Source organism: Poecile atricapillus, chromosome 1 (assembly GCF_030490865.1).
Source record: "Poecile atricapillus isolate bPoeAtr1 chromosome 1, bPoeAtr1.hap1, whole genome shotgun sequence".
Lineage (NCBI taxonomy): Eukaryota > Metazoa > Chordata > Aves > Passeriformes > Paridae > Poecile > Poecile atricapillus.
The window spans coordinates 40908982-40927256 of record NC_081249.1 but is presented as its reverse complement, the minus strand read 5'-3'; the positions used below and the strand labels follow the sequence as shown (position 1 = coordinate 40927256).

Sequence of the window (18275 nt, the reverse complement as noted above, 5' to 3'; positions counted from 1 at the left end):
AAAACTGGTTAATTCATCCTTCAGTTGGACAATATGGGACTAATGTGCAGTGAGCTTTTCAAGTACTAATTGCTGAATCTTTCTTCTTGGTTTCTGTGTCCTCATCCTAGTCCTGGATACTCATTGTGTTCATCCCTGTGACTGAAGTAACGTCTAGAGAATGTTGCAACCTACGTTGGTACCCTCCCTTCTCTTTCATTAACCACAAGTGTGATGAACCTAAAGAGAGAAAACTACCTAATTCATATGTGAAAGTGAATTTCCTCTATTCCAAGATTTTATTAGATATTTACAATTTAGAAAAAAAAACTAAAAAATGTCAAGTTGAAATGAAAGCTTTGCTGTTTATATATGGGTAATAACAAAAGTTCAGTTTGTTGGGTGGCTGAGTTCTTTAACTGGAAGTTTGTAGAGTTGTGTAACCTTTTTTTTTTTTTGACTTTTTTATGAAAGCTATTAAAGACTATGAGACTGCTCAAGCCAATAGTGAAAATGACCAGCAGATTCGCGAAGGACTGGAACGTGCCCAGAGAATGCTAAAGCAATCACAGAAGAGGGATTATTATAAAATCCTGGGAGTAAAAAGGTGAGTTATTAATTCCAGACATGATGATGTGAAAGGTGGTTATTTAAACTTCTAGGGCTGATCACTTGAATTTGTTCTGCTGAGTGTTAATTTTTGTTCTGTATCTCGCTATCTTCACTCTTGATGTACTAATTTTTAGTGTTCAGCTTGTAAAGTGGCATTTATTTTACAATTCCTTTAGAAAGAATGGAAAAGCAACAGCAGGACGAGAGGAAATAAATTATTTAGAAAGAAATTCTTAGTATAGATGATCCTGAGTCGTATAAATGGGGAAGAAATTAAGACTGGCAAAAATGACAAAAAGTAACAAAAGTTGTGGCAGTTAGTGTGATAGATTGGAAAAATCTGGGAGGACTGACTGAACAGCTCCCCTTGCTAATGAGGAGCAAGCAAAGTTCTGAGATAGTATTGGTCATCCTTCCAATTGTGAACTAATTTGATCTGGTTTTTGTTATTCATCTGATGGTAAATTCCTCATACTGAGAACTATATTCTGCAGAGTCAGTCGCAGTAGCATCTTTCCAAGAGAAACATATGGATGGAGAGAGAGTGAAGCATTTTTGCTTAATGTTGCAACTTGTTTCCTTTGTTTTGTGTCAAGAGTCTTCAATGCCACTTGCAGAAGGTTAACAGCACCTCATAACTTTCCTGATGCCCTTAATTAGTGTCTTAGTGTTTAAAATAAACTTCATTGGTGTGGCATATGAGAAATCAGAAAATGAAGTTATCTGTAATTTCCTCCATCCAGAAATGCTCGAAAGCAAGAAATCATAAAAGCTTACAGAAAGCTGGCATCCCAGTGGCACCCTGATAACTTCCAGAGTGAGGAAGAAAAGAAGAAAGCAGAGAAGAAATTCATCGATATTGCAGCTGCTAAAGAAGTCCTCACTGACCCAGGTAATGATGCAGTGGCTTCACATTTTTCCTTACTTTTTTACATCAATGTCAAAACCAAAGTGTAAGTCATAACCAACATTTCAGCTTCCCTTTTTCCCTTTTTGCCCATACCCATCTTGAGAAAGCAGTGCACTAATACATGTGTCCAATCTATTGCATGAAGTCAGATGTAATCTAATTATTGTGTTTCAGTGACTTTTGTTAAAATTCAAATAAAAATTATATTTTTAAGGTCTCTTCTAGGGATAACATCTTGTAGAGATTTCTAGGATTGACTAACTCTGGATATACTTATGTCAAGGATATGTGCGTCTCCTGCTTCAAGTGCTTTTGCAAACTGCATTTAGATTATAAAAGCAACTGAAGTACTCCAGGGAAACTCTGTTATTAACTGTGCCATGATTCCACCTTGGTTTTGTTTCCTCCAGAAATGAGGCGGAAGTTTGATGCGGGAGAAGACCCACTGGATGCAGAGAGTCAGCAGGGTGGCAACAACCCTTTCCACAGGAGCTGGAATACGTGGCAAGGATTCAACCCTTTTGGTTCTGGAGGAGGACCATTTACATTCAAATTTCACTTCAGTTAGAGCCAAGACTCTCTCTGGTGGCTGCTGCTGTTTTTTTACTTAATTCATTGAAAAATAAAAAGTCTCTCAATTCAAGACCCAAAATCTTAATTTCTATAATGTTGTCCTTAACCCAGAGTCTTACTGCACTAGAAGAAAGCTCCTTTTTTCTTTCATTTGGTTTGGTTTGTGATGAGCTTGACAAGCTCACACTGATGGGAGTTGTGCTGCCTATGTATTTGCTGTGGATGTGCAGGACGTGTTTATTCCTACAGACGGAAAAAACAGTAAGATGCTACTTAGGACAACACATAAATTTAGAACTCAAGTATATGCTTAAAGATAAAAATGCATGTAAATATTTTTCTGGATTGGGGCCTAATAAACATGGCAAGGGTAGTTACAGTAGTCTCTATGTTAACAAACTGTTGGTTGTGCTCAGCAGAATGATCCATCTCCCAGTATTTCTAAGAGGAAACCCAAGTGACCACCTGCTGGATTGGTGTTGGCAGTGCCAGAGGTGGGGAAGAGGCTGTGTGCTGAACCAGTCCCAACAATTGCTCTGGACAGAGTGCTTGGGAGTAACTGTATCTGAAATACCTGCTCACTTTGTTGTTCACTAACCTGAAATTAACTGGGGTGATTTCCTTGGTGGAATTGTCAGCAGTGAGGTGGGGGTGGGGGGAAAGACTTGTTTTTCAAAACATTTCTTTTCTGAATGTAATTTTGGGTGTTTGTTTAGGTACAGTTTTTGAGTAGTTTGCACTTTAACACAAATATCTGCTTGAGATTTGAGCAGAAAATTTGATGTGACATTTCCCTGACTCTGCAGCAGTTTGTTGGTTCTGTACATAAAGTCAGAACTGAGACAGGTTGTGATGTTTGTGTACTGCAGGAATGTGATATTAACTCCAGCCTTACCCTGTAACATAACTTCAATTCTGCTGGGTGATGCAACAGGGAGTTAGTACTAAATGAAATTGTAGTAATTTTATGATTTGTGTAACAGCATCGGTACTGCAGAGACAGCTGTGTGCAAAAAGAGGGACTCACTTCCCACTAGCCAAAAGTCTGATTTTAACTTTCCTTCTATATGCACGTACTTAAAATGGGTTTGGTGTAGTTGGTGGAGTCGTGTGAATGCGCTGTGTGGTGTTACCAGGGCTGCAGCTGGTAGGAGTGAGAAGTCTTCTCATTCTGTAACTGCATCTGTCATAATTAGTGATATAATTACTGAGTTTCATCAGCAGCCATTTTCTTGGAATGCAAGAATTACACTTCATCAGTGTTCTCTTGATTGGATTTTAACTGGAAAACAATAATCAGTTGATAGGAATCTTCTCTCGATTCAACTACTGGCACTTGAAAACCTAACCAGCCTCAGTAAAACAAATGAAATTAGCAAATAAGGCCGTCAGTCTGAAAGGGAGGGGGTTGTTACTGTAGATGAAGTTGCTGTTGAAACAGAACCCCTGGCTCCTGCCTCAAGTAATTCACCAACATAATTGCACGACCATGTGGCTTTGTAAAATGTTTTTCAACAGCAATTTAAAGGTCAGTGTTCACAAATTTATCTTCAAACTGAGGAGCTTGTGTGGTGCTTTCTAATGGTTTGTGGTGGTACAAAACCACCACATCAGCTTGTTAAAACTCCAGTGTCAGATGTTCACTAAGTTGAATGACTTTTTTCAAGTTCAACTTGTGCTTGTGACCTGTTGGAAACGTTTTTCTTGAACTGTTGGAGATGCTCAGGACTGTTCAGAGCAGTTGAGGCTGGCACGGCTCTCACGGGCTGGGGCTCAGACACAGGAGCTGATTTCACAGTGAGGAACCTGCTGCCCCTGGGCTTGGCCTCTGTGCACCTGCTGCTTGATTGCAGTACCTAAAGTAGGACAGGTAGCTGTGAAGGGTGGCTGTCCTGTCCTCTTGTGGCTCTTGTCAGCCCTGTGCTCTGAGGGGTGAGCTTGACCCAGCTGTGCTAACCCTGGGGTTGTGTGTGAGCCATTGGAATGCTTTTGTATTGCCTTGTTCACAACAGCAGGGGCTGCTTTTAAAAGAGTGTTGAATGAGCAGTGTGAGCAATGTGCCCAGTTTTATACATGCAGGCGTGGCTGGGCTCTGGGAAGTCACAGTAAAGACTACAGGCAGCTGTGCTTGTGTGCCAGGGGGCTGCTGGGACTAAGTCCTCTTTCAAAGGACTGCCCTTGTGCAGCTTTAAAAGCTCGAGCTGAGAGAATTCTTTCCTGGGGTTTAATTTTTTTTTTTGTCTAGAGAAGGAGTAAGATGTTCCCTCATGAGTAAATTCTTCCTACAAGCCACTGATGTTGGAACAGTGTGGATTTGTTTCTCTGAGGCAGTGGGACAGTGCTGCTGTAGGCCAGGAGTGTTCAGGAACAAAAAGGACTGTGTGCATTTTGAAAATGAATGAATGGGAGTGGGAAAATTACATTTTAAGAACAAAAAGGCTTGAATGTAGTCAGTAGAAGAAGGAAGATGATTAATGTGGGATTGCTGTTTATAGATTCCTTCAGTTGGAAGACAGATGCTCAGAAACAATAGCAAAAGCGACAGTGGAGAACAAGGTTTTCCTGGTATTCAGCAGCTGCTGTTCACAAGAAGTGTTACCACCCTGGTGCTGTTTTGAAGGGCATTGAGGTGTTCTGGAAACAAAGACAAAGTTGTGTTAAAAAGAAACCATTTACGTTGCAAGGCTCTCCAGCTCCAGCACTGCGTTTCCTGACATGACTCTGGAAAATGAAGCACTGGTACCACGCTGAGTGTTAATGGTGCAGGCAACACGCAAGGAAGCTGAACTCGCCTTTTTATTTATTCGTGGGTGGCTGTAGTGCAATAACGTTCAGTAACTGAACATTGAAGTAAATCTCTCGGTAGTTTATCAACTATGAGATGTGCATCAAGCATCGTTCCTGTCATTGGCCTGTATGTAGATGCAAACTTTCTCTGTGGAGTTCTTTCAGTTTTAATAAATTCGCTTCCAACTTGTTTTGAAATGAAGGTGGGGTGGAGGGAGCAAAATATTGATACAATAATTGATCAGTATTAAAAGAGATTCAAAGTGAATTACAAACTGAAGAGCTCAAACTGGTGACATATGCAGAAAATGTGTTAGCTTAAAATTTTTTTTAAAAACCCAAACCTTAACGCTTATTACCATTTCAGTTTTCAGACTAGTGTTTGGAACAAGAATTATTCTTCTGTTTAGGGCTGTGATTTATAGGAGCTTTGCTGGAAACTAGCCAGGATAGCATAGCAGGTTAGTTGTATTTAAAAGTGCCTTATTGTAAGGTATTGTTTGCTCTGTAATACACACTTTTATCCATAAAGCCGTAACAAAATAAATGGGAGAATAATTTTTTTTTTCCCCTCAGCAAATCACTAAGTAGCAGTTCAACGTTTTAAGAAGGATAAGTAAAGCTAGCCAGAGATTTATCAAATGTTTCAAATTATAAAATGTCTTTATATGGAATCATAAACCTACAAAGCAAGAACTGTTTTTACTAGAACTGTGGGAATTATTTTATGGTATTTTTCACAATAAAGATATTTATGATGACAAGAAAGCACTGCTGTGTGTTTGTGTTCCATTCTTTCCTCACCCTGCTTTTCAGGTTTGAGCTGGAGCTGTGCAGAAATGCACAGGGCACTTCTGCAGGCAGGAGATGAGAGGAGGCAGCAGCCACATTCTGTGTGCAGGAGAACCTCGGATGTACAGAAGTCAACTACAGCAATTGTAGAAGCCGTGTAGAGTGCTGATTTCACAGTGAGAACAACCAGCCCTTGGAATATCCCTGGGAAATGCTGGATTCCCCAGTGCTGGACACTAAGATTTGCCTGACTGGTGCCAGGACTGTGCTTTTGCCAAAGAAGGCTGGACGAGCTGATTCTTGAGGTCCTTCCAACCTGGGTATCCTGTGATTCCATGAAGTCTCAGACTGAAGGCAAGTACTTGATTTAGGGAATGGGTTAAAATGGAACCTTACTGAGAAGTATTTTTAATACTTAAGCTCTGGCTCATAAACAGTACTGCACTAATGTCTGGTTTGTTAATTTATTAACAATCTATTAAACTTACCAGCTGATCTCAAGAAGATCAAGACATAGAAAAGATACTGTAATAGGAATATAAATTGTAAAAACATTTTATTTGAATAGTTCAAATATTCTTTTGCTTATTTACTGAGTTGCACCATGTTTTGGGCAATACTATAAACCAGGATGTGTTTTCTTCCCTTTCACAGGGCAGAGCATACAGATTGGAAATAAAAAATAAGCTCTCTCTGCATCTCCACACCTCAGTTCACAGCAGAGGCCTTGTTTTGAACACTGCCATTGCTTCCCTGCAAAAACACTTTCTATAGATGAAAGACAGTTGAGGACTTGCTGCTGTTTTTTTGTTTTTTTTTTCCTTTGGCTCTTTTAACCAAGTAGGGAATGGTTATTGTGTAATACAAAAAGGGAGCACAGAAAATAATCCTTTTTTTCTCCGGTGATACCTTTTAATATTTTGTACAACATAGGCAATCCATGGATTTAGTATTAACAACATAATGACATGCTAATGCCTCAAAGTGCTGCCTTAAAGAGATCTTTAAAAATATGTGGGACCTTTCTTATTTTATAAAGCATTGTATATCCCAAGAAAAGAGCTTTCTTTGAAAGTAGTATTATGCAGGGAAAAAAACACTCGAAGATTTTGTACAAATATATAAAACACTGTAGAAAATTGTATGAAACCTTTTACATCTTCAAAATATCTCCAGCAAATTACATTTATAAAATTCTAATCATTTAAGCAATCTCAAGGAGACAGTATTTAAAGAACTATTTATTTTTTCAAAGCCAGTAAAGGTAATCCAATTTTAAAAAGAACAGGATGCTACAGAGAAAATGAACATGAATTATCCACTTTTTATACTGCATAATGTTCTCACACAGATAATCATAATTAAAGAGAACTAAGGTTTCTTGAAGAACCTTTAACTTCTGTCCTAAAGCAAATTTTCCAATATATGCTTCAAGCTTAGAATACCAAGGCAGAGCCATGTGAAATGCTGCTGCGGGGTCAGGCAGCAGGATGGAAGTATAAGCTCAGAAAAATATTTTTAAAACGAAATAAAATAATGCAGCAAAGAGTTGAATTATGGTAGGGGGGTTTTGTCCTCTGCTATGGGAAATCAGTTACTTCCTTGTTATGCATGAGATTTATACTAATGATGCATAAGCAGCTGCTAAAGTCCATCTCTATGATACAAAAAATCAACTTAAAGTTTATGTTCAAGTATGTTTGACTTGCTGCATGATATCTTGAAGTAATTAAGAGAACAAGCATGACAAAACAGCTCCTGCACTGAAATGGGACAGACATAAAGAGAACTGACATTAGGCATTACTGACTTTTGCTATTGGGTTACACAGGAAATAATACATTGGGTACTTCATACAAAGGAAGACATTTAAAAATCTATATGTGACGTTAAAAACTCTTCAAAATACATGAAGGTAAAACTGCAGGAAATATTAAGAGCCATAAAAAAATCTGCATCTCTTACATTCCTTAGTAGTAAGGCTTGAAATATATCAACAATATGTGATTTTAACTACTTGCTCTTACAGTAAGAAATTGTAAATAACCACCAGCCAAGGACAATGACAATGGATACAAAATCTGCTTCATTTCTTATTGTTTATTCAATTATTTGCTGCTAAGGAAATAATGTGCAATCCTTACTGATTCACCCATTTAGTGTAAATTACTTGGTCTTTTATAATTTCAAGCATTTAAACTGGAAGACTTAAAAGAATGTGTGGTCTCATCCAATCCCATTTTGAAACCAGCACAGCTTGAATAACAGGGTCTGCATTTAAGGCACTAGATTTCACTTTAAGACACAAATTCCCCATTTTCAAATAACGTGTATTGCAAGAACTTTTCACTGCAATTTTTGTGGTATCAAAATGTCAGTATCCCATTAAAGCAACAGTTTTGTGAATACAGGTTTAGAAAATTACAGGAGACACCACTGATAAAGTAAAAAAATACGTATTTTATTATTTTATTTTCAGTTATAAACAGGATGATGATCATCAAAAGTGAGTAGAAGCAGCTTTCAGGTACTGACCTTCTGATGCAATGTATGCTGGTTGGAAAATCACCTCAACCAAAACCATAATGGAATTTTATCACACACTATTTAAGTGGCCAAAAGGAGCCTAAGAATCAAAAATTAGTTTTAAAAATCTGTAAGAGTGCAGCAATCCTGCATAATAAATGAAGAGTGTCATTCCTTGCTTTAGGTTCCACGTGGAGTTATCTTTGTCTAAATTAGACATCTTATTTTTTATGGAATTCTTTCTTGTGACCACAGCATTTTTTGAGAGACAAAACTATGGGCATATAACCAAAATTTTTGATATTTAAATACAGTAGCCTAATGCATAGAATATGCACAAAACAGTTTTCAAGTACATATTTAATGTGTGTGTCCTCCCAGACTGACAATGCTGAACACATCTTCATATTCCAGTTCTCTGGGCAATCTGTACTTTAAAGAAGGAAAAGAAAAGCAAAGGCATTGGGAAAGCAGCTCTATACCGGTTAAAACACCACAAACTCCCAGGTACCTGTGTATCTCTCATTTTTTTATTGCATTTAAAATGTTTTAAATAGCACTTTAAGTTATAAAATATTTGACTTTACATTAAAGAATGTTGCAAATAGTGTCAATGTAACAGCTGTAAATTCCATTCAGTCCTTCCCAGAAGATGCTGGAGCTGTCACCATTGCTGGTCACGGGCTGTGCTAGAGTTCATCGTGCTTGAGAGCTGTAACCAAAGGGGAAAAAAATACACAGAAGAGTTACATAAAGACAGTGCCTGGCTTTGTAAGATGTGAAAAAAGCCCTTTACTTTCCTCTTCCTGCTAATCAGGAGCAAGTCAGTTCAGCAACATGAACTTAATTTTTGGAGCCTTGCTACAAGCTGACCAGAAGCTTTCACAAAGAACAAAACCCACTAAGAATTATTTATAAGGAAAAGTGAATTTGTTCCTCCACTTAAGACTTTTAAATATTTATCTGATAAGTTTTTTCTTAGACACTGAGAGCCGAGATCATCTTTGCATTTTGTTTCACATTAGTCCAAGAAGTCAAGTCTTATTGGGAGTCCTGTATGTGTGTTTGGTTGTTTTGGTTTTGGGTTTTGTTTGTCTGGGTTTTTCATGCTATTTAACTAATTCAGTTTAAAACAATTTTAGTTGGAAAAAAACCCCAAACAAACAAAGAAACCAAAACCACCCCCAGACTAACTAAAATAGAATTTAGTCTAGTGCAAAAAGGCCTGGGTAGATAAGCCTAGACTGAGAGATGCAGAGGCAAATTAATACTCAGTTCTCTACTGCTTAATAGACATGAGCTTTAGATAATCTAAGTGAAGTCTAAGCTAATGTGCTTTATTTAATATTTGTGGCTAAAATTATGTGTGACTGTTGGTTGTGTTCAAGGTCCAGGAACAGGACACCACTGAGCTTTCTCTTAGATTCTGGCATGAAACAAGAGGTTTTGTCCTGTCAGCAAAACTCCTGTGTAAAGAAGCATCACACAGCTATCAATCCCCAGACCATTTCTCTAAGAAAAAGGGAAATTACACAAATAAAAGATTTGTGCCTACTGACCCCAATCTCAATTTCAACTAGACTAATATTTAATTTTTAAAAGCTAACAGCTGAATATGCATGTAAATTACCTTTTTGAAATAATGATGTTAGATTTTTCTTCTCTCTTTCAATTTGCTGTATTAAGTTTTGGATCTCAGAGTCATAATCAACCCATTCAGGAACTATCCGGGCAGCAGCCTTTAGTTTTGGTTCTTTGGTTTGGGGGTTGTTGCACTGAAAGTTTAAAACATATTACATGTAAACAAAGCAAATGTGAAAATAACACCTTTTCAGAGAATTTAGCTCAAATGAATTGTAAATACTTTTCTTTTTGCTGACTGTAAGTATAGCACAGACATGGCTGGCACAAGACTACTAAGATTTAGATTAAGACCAAGATTTAGACTAAATGGCAAGACTGACTTTGGCACATTGAAACTGAACCTGAAGTGGGTTTTGAACAGAGAGCACCTGTCTTTAGAGCACAAACTCATTCTAACAACTGTAAAGACACAAAGAAAACAAAACTATTTACATACAAAACTCTTGTTTTTCTTTCAGTTTGTATCTAAAGCATCACAAATAGTGTGTGTGTGTGTTGTCAAAAAATCTAAATGGGGGGAAAAATTGAGTGGGGGTAATAATGACAGGAAAAATATTTTTGTCTCTGCTTCTATTCCCAAAGAAAGAATAGAAGTATAGTATAGATAGTATAGAAGTTTTTCTTCTTTCTAAACTTGGATAGTATCCTGAGCATTATACTTATAAAACTTTGCTTTATCTCCTGTTTATAGCAATGAACCACACCAAGAAAACCATGATAAGGTTCTCGAGGAACCTTCTATGTGAGGAGAATGACAGCAGCCCATAGAGCCAAGCAACAGCACTTCTTCACAGTTCCAGTTACTTGGCTATGGAGAAATTGTAAGGAAAATACATGTATGGGCATGAAGAGCCTTAATCCCATCTGGTTAAGAGACAACATCACTTAATTTTTTCGTACAGTTTTCAGCTTTAATTTAGGCAGATTTGGTACAGAGCAAGTTGGGAAAGTCTCAGAGGAGAAAATGTTTCAGGGGAAGGGATGGAATGTTGCAGTGCGTTTCAGCAAGGCTGCCTTCATGACATGACACACACGTAACCTGAAAAGCCCCAGAAATCACAGCAAAATTGTTAATCTGTACAACTCATTTAAGTCAGGATAACTCACCAGGTCTATTGTTTTAGCCTTTTTCTTGGATTTATCATCGCACCAGGTTTCACACCAAAGCCACTCCTGAGGGAGAGACTTAATGGCTACTTGATGAATCATATTATTGGGAAGATCCTGCACAAATTTTGTAGAATCATATATTAGCATTGAATGTAATGTAAGTGATTATCAAGCTGCTATTTAAAAGTACTTTTGCTATTACCATTTCTGCAAATTGTTTTTACATTTTCTTCTAAGGGCTCACCTAGCTCTTTTCCAAGTAGATTCAATACTTATTCATGCTCATTTTGATGGCCAGTTTCACCTTTCATCTGTCAAGCAATTTTTTCTGGTCCTTACATCTGTTGTCCCTTAGCTTGACATAAACAATACTTCTGTCTCATACCCCTGGTTCAGATACTGCCTGTCATACCATAAATACTTATAAAAGCAAAACTCTAACCAGCTTTCCATTCTTTAAATTTGAAAAGAAACCACCCCGACTCAAAAAACATATAATACATGATTATACCACTACTCTAAATTGAGATAACTTCTAGGAAAATGGATTCCAGAAACATGAGCTTGAGAAGGAAAAGCTTTAACTGCTATTCTGGTCTTGTTCCTTACTTCACTTCTGGGTTTTTTTTTACTTTTATTACATAGGTAGTCTCATCATGAAAACTCTGAACAAAGACCTGGCTGAATGCAGGGAACACTGTTTATAAAATAAGAAATGCCTCAGGCAGTTGCTTGCTGCACCTACTCTGGCCAGAGTTACAAACACCAGGGGCAATAACTGGTACATGCATTTATAAGCTCCCTCACGTGTGCAACTCTTACATTATATTTTAGAAGAAATGTCAGTATTAGTGTCAAGTATTAGTCACATCTTATTTTGCCAATTCACATTGCTAAACATGAAAGAATAAAATAGCCCATATTGCTGCATTATGAAAGATGTGTAATTTAATTCAAATACAGACATAAGTACTGAAAAATTACATCAAATATAAGCATATGGAGAGTCAAGATATTCAACATTCATTGGAATGCTTTATTTTTTTTAAAAAAAGTATAATTTTTGGAAGATAGTTTATCACCATTTGGAATGGTTTATCTCCATTTCAATTCCAAAAGAAGAGAGACTGGTATTCTGTTGTGCCTCTCTGACTTTCCAAATGAAATCACAATTCCTGAGTTGCTACAGTACTTTTAGAAGCTGTGAATTTAAAAATTGTTACATGCAGTAAAAAGTAGAAAGTCAGCTGTTAGTTTCAGGATTTAAAGTAAATTTAAAAAAAATGAATGAATACAAAAAACTCTCTGAACAAAATTACTGTACTGGAAGTCTAGTTTTTATGATGTGTAATTTTTTTCTCCCTAGGAGTTCTATACTTATTCTCCTTGGCATTTAAAATCACCATTTCCCTTTCTATCCACTTCTCTTTTGTGGTTTAAGGACCTTAACTACCACCCATGAAGATGGCACCGCTGGCAGATTAGCAGACAGCTGAGATTGCTACTTCTTTGAAAAGGGCAGTAAGCACTCCAGAGAGGTATTTAAAATGAAAATAGTAATAGAAGAGCTATAATGCATCCTTATTGGTAGATGAAAGCTTTCCAGGTCTCAAATACATGCACTGTGGTTTGTATTTCCAGGAGTATTTCTGTATTTTGTCTAAGAAGTAGCAATGAAGTCAGCAAGCAGTTCCTATCAATCAAACCAGATTATGATGAAAACATTACTTTTAAATATTCACTTTCCAAAGTAGTTCCAATTCCTTTCTGCCAAGTTTTAGCTACCTTAACATCTGGTCCTTAAGTGGCTTTTGATTTGATCCAATAGGGTTACATGAGATATATGCTCTCACGTATTAAAGCTGTAATTGGAAATATAACAGTCTTAAAATGAGAAGTTTTAATATTTTGAGAACTTTAGATAAAAGCAATTTTCTGAAAACCAGTGTTATAGTGGAAACCCCGTAACCTCTGAATCTTAAAAGGTCTTTCTGAAAGACACCTTGTACATGTGGGTAAGACTGTGTTTGGAGAACACACAGCTCTATCACATCAGGACTCTGCATGTGTGATCAGGGCCAGAAATCCATTCTGTTGTCCAGGAAAATGTGAACTCTGCTGCTGTTATATCAGCCTTTTGCTCTTAACATACAGCTAAAAGCTGCTTCAGCTCCAGGTGTCCAGTCTAGTCTGAGATTTAGTGTAGCTGTATTTCCATTTTGTCCAGTATTGTAACAACTGCTATTTTCAAATTTTATTTTTGGAAAAAAAAATGCAAGTGGCAATAATGTCCTTATGTAAGACACAAACTTGCTTGCAGAACAGGGGTGTGGAAAGGCACTGAGCAATGTGGGCTTTGCTACCATGGGATCCTGTTGCTGCTAGAGGCAGGTAAAAATCTTCTGTCATTTAGTAATTTCACAAGGAAAATACCAAAAGCAGGGACAATTTCAGTTATGAAGCCTTCTGAGGTTCACTCAAAGTGAGACAAACTCCAGCTACCCCAGGGTGACCATGTTCAGCAACTACCAGAGTGCATTTGCAGTTAACTTACAAAAGAAAATTTAATTTACATTAATGGGAAAAAAAGAAGAAAAAGGAAACAAGCTATTTTTAAACAAGAATATAATTACCATTATCAGAATATAGAGTTATCATCAGAAAAAACATAAATGCACAGACAATAACAGAACAACTACAAATAAAGCTGAAAAGTCTTGTAAGTTGGGGTTTTTCCTCATTTTTTAAATTGAAAATAATCATCAGTGTTCAGTTTTCTGAGCTCTACTCAGATGCACTCCTGGAAATGGGCCAAACCAGTAGAAAATGGCAAATCATTTTGGAATTATGTAACATTTATGTTGAGATACAAGATATTCTATAGATACTGAGAAAGACAAAGAAAATAAACCCAAAAATTCTCAAAGCCATATATACCTGATCTAGATTTGACAGACTGTTTGGGTCCTGACTAAGCGCCTGGTACTGGCCCCGAAGCCTGTCTCCAGCTGCAATCTTCCTGAACTTCTTCAGGTCCACAACATACAAGGCACTAAAAGGAACAAAAGATTGAAAAAAGGGAGTAAGATTTCTGGGGGGGGGGGGGGGGAGGGGTCGCCTTCTTTTTGATAACAGTAAGAAAAGTAACAAGAAAGTAAAACATGTTCCCATCCTGAAGGAATATTTTTCTTTACTAAGTGGCTGAAACTACCATAAAATGGTGAAATCAATATGTCATCAGAACTCCTGCCTTATTCATCTCTTACTGAGACTGGCTCTTGAATGCCTCAGTGATCAACACCAACACCTAGATTTTAATCAAATTCACAAACTGCACAAGAAGTGTGTAAGGGGTTGTCCTACCTAATATGGTATTTCCTTTTCCCGAGGTGTGAAGCCCAGTATCCCGATTTCCAGAAGCGGTACCCATCCATCTCTCTGCGGCTGTCACAGAAAGGAGTGTATCCATAGGGAGCTCCATTTAGGTCTAGGTCTCTGAGTTCTTTCAGGTCACTTCTCACAATCTAAACAAGAATATGTTTATTTTTATAATTTAGTAGTGTTTCTATGAGGGTAGGTATTGCAGCAGGCTTTACAGTGTTTAATTTTAATTAAAAAACCCCTCAGATGCTACAACAGTGGGTTATAGATAAACTGTTCCACTGGGAGATATCTACCAAATTATTGTTCAAGAAAAATATTATGTATTATTTTTTATTATATTATTAACAGTGACCATCTGTGTAACACATTTATTGAGTAAATTATATAAAACTGGCAGTATTTTTTTTAATTCACAGACCAGTGTTTCTGCTTTCACAATATAAAATTCCTTAATTAAAAAATATAACTTTTGAAATCTACCAGTCATGTCCCTTGTAAAGAATCCTCCTTATTTGTTACCAAACTTGGGCACTCCAAAATTATTGCATCATTTGAAAAATCCTTGTATCTAATGGTAAAGTACTTTCAAAAAGAGGTTTTAATGACATTTTACAAGTGCCCTTTATTTGCCAATCAATCCTTCTTCCATCAAGCCCCACTTACCTAATTTATCAGTGATAAAGAAAAGTTTTAGCAATTTGGGAGCACAGAGAATAGTAGTTAGGACAGACAACCTCTGTTCCCAGATGGCGTATCCAGATGAAATTGCAGAGAGCTGCAGTCTGCATTGCTACAACTAAATTTAATTTATTCTCAAGCTTTGGAAAAGGATCAAAATAAATCAGAATTGTCTTAAGGTTTTTAATAACCTTGTGATAAACTCTTCAATTCCTCACCTGAGACAGCACTTTGCCTTTCAGTACATTATACAATGTTCATTCCTGAATAAAGGAATGCATGCAAATTTAAAATAAAGATAGGATTAATCTTGGAGAATTTCAGCCATCTAGAAATGGTCCAAATCACCTCAGACACTGGCCATAGTGGAGAACTCTCACAATCAGCCCAGAGATGGAATCACTCCAATATGCTGTCAGTGAAATGCTTTTACAATCGTACACATCTCTCCAGGTGCCTTTCTCTCCACACAGACAATTTAGGACAACTCAGTGTAGGGAAACTCAGTGTCTACATGACTGAAGACAAGTAAAATTTACATTTACATTTACATTCTGCAACAGCACTGGTTCTGTTTGTACAACTGCAGCAGTCTTTTTGAGATCAACATCTGAATAAAATGGCCACGGAGAATGAAACTGGATCAATTTAAGCCCAAATTCCTCATACAGCTATATGCCATTATTTTTTCTTACCTGGTCAGCATCAACAAATATTATTTTATCCACGGCCAAAGGGAAAAGAACATCCAAGAAAAGAATTTTGTAGCCCCAGATAATTCTTTGTTTTTCTGTCTGTTGGTAAAGCCAGCGGGGCCACTTATACTGGACCAACTCATACTTGAACCCATACTTTTTAGCCATGTGAGGAATTACATCCTAGAAGAAGAGCAAAAAGAAGTGCAAAATACCATCAGGTTCACATACATGAGACACACAAGGACTCAAAAGGAAAAGGAATGAATGCTCCAATGCAGCTGCAGCTGTGCTGGCCTTACTGACTATATAATTTATTGTTTTAAAAGGATCCCTTAGTTTTAGCAGAATCCTCAGCTACACCAACAGAAATAGCATTTCATGCAAGCTCCTGGAGACGATCAGAAGAGAATAAATTATGATTTATCAGTGGGCTTCATGTTTCAGAAGAGAAGAACCTTATACCTATCACTGGTATTTAATAGATTCAGGGATTATTTTCCACTGTGAAAATTAAATTTGAATTACATAATTAGTCAATTACAATTAAAAAAATTACTTAAAATTTTAAGGAAAAAAAAAAAGAGGATAATGTTCCTCCTACCTTAAATGTTGGGGAGAGATAGTTTTTCAGAAACCAAAATTTAACTGGTGTTTTTGTATGACGCAGGACAGAAAGCATCATAATTCTGTGGAAATATAAGTCTACAATAAACAAACAAATACACACAGGTCATTTAATTTCAACTGAACTTAGAAAATACTAAAACTCTCTAACTATAATTTCTTTAACCCAATTTAAGTTGAAATTTTTATCTACTTCTAATTAAAATCTTTAAAGAGCATGTGTTCCAAGGGCACGTTGAGATGGCCTTATTTGATCCAGATTGCCTAAGCAATAGTAGAAGGAACAATTTCAAAAGTGGATCTATTAACATGTTTTATTCTAGGAGAAGTGCCTGACAGAATAATGGTTAGTGCCTTATATTAACTTGGCTACTGAAATAACTTATTTTAGAATATGCTGGTTGAGTTTAATAGGTTGCTGAAAACTAAAAAAGCAAAGTTCAAGTCAGATCCTCTTCTGAAAACCCTGAATAACTGTAAGAATCACTATTTTGGGTTCCATTCTTTTTCACAATCGTGGCCTTTGTTTGGTGCAACCAGACAGATAAGCAGTGCCTTACAAACTTACAAGAGGTCAAATCTGCCACAAAATGCATTTTCTTGCAAAGATCAAGGCATAATGAACTCAAAAATAAGACAAAAGAGCAGGTAGGATGTTTTAAGATAACTTTTTTCCTTTAAAATAAAAATGCCTTTCCCTTTATGAAGGTGGTTGCAGGCTGAAGGAAAGAAACGATGCTCAAACTTCAGATGACTCAGCAATCAAATCACTAAACCAGTGCTCAAATCAGAAAAAGTAACAGAGATGGTTGTGAAAAGATCAGGCAACACTGCAAGAATTCCTGAACAGCAATCACTGCTCATTGAAAGGACCCTGAGATAAGTAAGGCCACATGTGCATGTAGTAAATCCAGTCTGAACTAGACACAAATAGATACAACTCTAATGAAGTCACTTTCTTTTGTCTTTATACAGAGAGGCTGAACTTCATCTTTTGTGTTTTTACTTCACACATGAAAGACATTTCCTGTCTTCAAAGGATAATGGTATTTTTGAACATCTGTAAGTTGAATCACTTTGTTCTTAAAGATTAATTTAGTCCTCACTGTATACAACTTTTCTTTGTTTTGAAAATTTATTTGGATGTTGTTTAAAAAGTCAGTTTCTTTAGGTTGCTTAGTTTATACTAAGAAAATTTAGAGTATTGCTATGAAATCCTAGTTTCCCTTTTTACCTTTCCTTACCTTAAAAAACGCTCATATAAATGGCCTGAAGCAACAGAAAAGATGTTAAGAATATCACTTTTTTTTCCCTTCTCATCTGTTGGAGTTTCTTCTGAAAATCTAAGAATTATTATAAATAATTATATAAAGTAAACATTCAGCAGAAAAAAATCATACAGAATTATCATTAAGCTCACAGAGAATCAAAAATACGAATATACACAAAACAAATGTATGTCCTGCAGTAAACAAATACATTCTACTTCCACTGCACACACCTATGATACCACAATCTTTTGGGAGCAAAATGTCATACCCAGACACTCAGGACAAACAATGGCACTACAAAAACAACTGGCACTCTCCAGCATTTCCATTCAAACAGAACCCAAATTTGACAAGAATTCCATGTTTTATCAAAGTAAAAAAAAAAAAAAAAAAAAAAAAAAAAAAAAAAAAAATCAGAAATACAGGATCTGGATATCTTGAGAAGTAGTAATTTTTAAAATCAGAACCAGTTCTTTTCCAAGCTTCATCCACATGCATTCTACAACAGAACAACCAATGTATATTCTGGAAGTGAAGGAAGTCTGCACAGCCCCATAGGTGGTTAAACTGAATATATCCTCTAAAATACAGACTGAGCATAAGAAAAAGATGGCCACACAAGGCCAAATCACATATTTAGCCCAGTGCACCCCAACAGCAAATTACAAGGTTGAGGAGTTATAGCCT

The 18275-nt window shown here is 36.7% G+C and overlaps 2 protein-coding genes across 4 annotated transcripts in view; one reads left to right on the top strand and one right to left on the bottom strand.

The window, feature by feature from the left end:
• DNAJC3 (DnaJ heat shock protein family (Hsp40) member C3) overlaps positions 1-5629 on the top strand; it is a 30489-nt gene extending 24860 nt beyond the window's left edge. Inside the window, exons 10-12 of the mRNA XM_058840686.1 lie at positions 454-586; positions 1335-1483; positions 1912-5629. Of these exons, the coding sequence (XP_058696669.1) occupies positions 454-586; positions 1335-1483; positions 1912-2069 (440 nt within the window). The 3' untranslated portion in view covers positions 2070-5629. The remainder of the gene's footprint in view (positions 1-453; positions 587-1334; positions 1484-1911) is intronic.
• A 1284-nt stretch (positions 5630-6913) lies between these two features.
• UGGT2 (UDP-glucose glycoprotein glucosyltransferase 2) overlaps positions 6914-18275 on the bottom strand; it is an 84191-nt gene continuing 72829 nt past the window's right edge. For 2 of the 3 annotated variants that reach the window (XM_058855337.1, XM_058855346.1), the window contains 8 exons: positions 17562-17660; positions 16295-16379; positions 15691-15873; positions 14297-14457; positions 13871-13985; positions 10931-11047; positions 9810-9954; positions 6914-8891 (listed from right to left, as the gene is read on the bottom strand). In XM_058855337.1, coding sequence (XP_058711320.1) covers positions 8869-8891; positions 9810-9954; positions 10931-11047; positions 13871-13985; positions 14297-14457; positions 15691-15873; positions 16295-16379; positions 17562-17660 — 928 coding nt within the window. In that variant the 3' untranslated portion in view covers positions 6914-8868. Of the gene's footprint in view, positions 8892-9809; positions 9955-10930; positions 11048-13870; positions 13986-14296; positions 14458-15690; positions 15874-16294; positions 16396-17561; positions 17661-18275 lie in introns of those variants that run through there. The other variant, XM_058855356.1, reaches the window with a different exon arrangement.